The sequence below is a fragment of the Myotis davidii genome, unplaced genomic scaffold, assembly GCF_000327345.1.
Source record: "Myotis davidii unplaced genomic scaffold, ASM32734v1 scaffold125, whole genome shotgun sequence".
Classification (NCBI taxonomy): domain Eukaryota; kingdom Metazoa; phylum Chordata; class Mammalia; order Chiroptera; family Vespertilionidae; genus Myotis; species Myotis davidii.
In genome coordinates this window covers 7,553,918-7,555,538 of record NW_006299390.1, presented here as the reverse complement: position 1 = coordinate 7,555,538, position 1,621 = coordinate 7,553,918, and the positions used below count along the sequence as shown (strand labels likewise).

General features: G+C 40.3%; 1 protein-coding gene across 1 annotated transcript in view; it reads right to left on the bottom strand.

Annotated features, from left to right (window-relative positions):
• Positions 1-788: 788 nt before the first annotated feature.
• The window catches only part of NEUROD6 (neuronal differentiation 6), a 2,790-nt gene continuing 1,957 nt past the window's right edge, over positions 789-1,621 (bottom strand). The window contains exon 3 of the mRNA XM_006774925.2: positions 789-1,621. This exon is cut by the window's right edge and continues 29 nt beyond it. Within this exon, the coding sequence (XP_006774988.1) occupies positions 966-1,621 (656 nt within the window). The 3' untranslated portion in view covers positions 789-965.

The following is a 1,621-nucleotide window of genomic DNA, read 5'->3' as shown; positions in this document are numbered from 1 at the left end:
TTATTGTAAGCGCTTTGGCCATTTTGTTTAAGAAATGTTTTATCTCGTACGGTTTTGAAATCCAGAAATATTTCTGGAATAGGAAGGAGGATGTTTTGGAGACAGAAAGCAGCTGTGTACCAGGAAATAATGAGCATCATGCAGAAATATCACCACTAATAGATGATTTCTCTGAGTGTAAATATCTGTTTAATTGCTTTAAAAATGTGGTGTGGAAAACACAAGTATACATTGTGATAACAAACCTGTACAGATAATTTCTGAACAACACAAGTGCTGAAAATGTTGTCTTTGTGATTGAAATAATTTTTCCAAAATTATGACAGCACCTACCCAAATATCATGTTGTCCCATCTGCAAACACCTGAAGAGGAATGGTTACCAATCGAATGCATTTAGACTTGTCCCTAATAAAGAGAAAATTGCATAGCTTTTTCATATTGTCGCCCATCCACAAATGCACCTTCCAATATCATTGTCAGCTGGGTGTTATTCTCCATATTTTAGATTTCCAATTTTTCAGAGATACATAATATATATTTCCTAATCATTATAAACACATCATTTTATTCATCTTATTTTAATCACATGCATTTTATAGTTACTGTACAACTGAAACAGACATTGAGTTATGCTGTGTGCATGTCTTTATTCAACAGTATATTCTTAGACACCCTTTTTTCAAACAAATTAAGTAAACTTAAAAGAAAAGAAAACAAGGAAGAAAAAATCCTTCCCGTAGAAACAGAATCACAGTGCTTTACAGACAAAAGGAAAGGAAAAGATGCTCTCATAAGAAAAGAGATTTATTATGACATAGAAAATTCTCACAATAGTTGAAACACACTTCAGGAACTAGTAAACACCTTAGATAGAGTCGTGCCAATTACTCAGCCCACAAGCATCTGCTTTGTCTTAATTAGACGGGGGAGGTGAATGACCACTGTTTATTTTCATTTTCCTCATTAATTATGAAAAACTGCATTTAATTCATCTTGCATGGTGAGAGATTGGCTGCGCAGATGTAAGTCGTAAGGGAAGTGGCTGTCGGTGGGCAACCTGAACATGGCACCCTGCCCAAGGGGACCCCTGGGTGGCACTGCACAGTAATGCATGCCGTAATTGTAATTTTTGCCATAGTCCAAGGTTTCTTCTTGCTTCAGGGAAAATATCCCATTATAGTTAATTGGGGGAGGACTTAAGGGACCTTCGAACTGAGGGCTGGCACACTCAGGGGAAGTGCTTTCATAGAAGGATTCGTATGCACTGCAATAATTATAGGGTTTCATGGACTTGGAATTATCCAGAGCCCCATGTCCTGGGGGGGTGGTGAGCTCGGGGCTGTGGTAGGGAGGGTAGAAGGTGGAGTAGGGTGACCTTGTGTGATGCGCGGCCTCCCCGCCCTGCCCCATCAGGAAGCTCCGGGCGTTGAGCTGCAGGCAGCCTGCCACCAAGTTTGTCGTTGGCTGGGAGAGACCTTTGCACAAGTTTTGGACGAATGTGAGCAGATCAGGTCTCTTGCCGATTCTTAGAATTTCCGAAAGTGCCCAGATGTAGTTTTTGGCCAGCCGTAAAGTTTCTATTTTGGACAGTTTTTGGGTTTTCGAATAACAGGGGACCA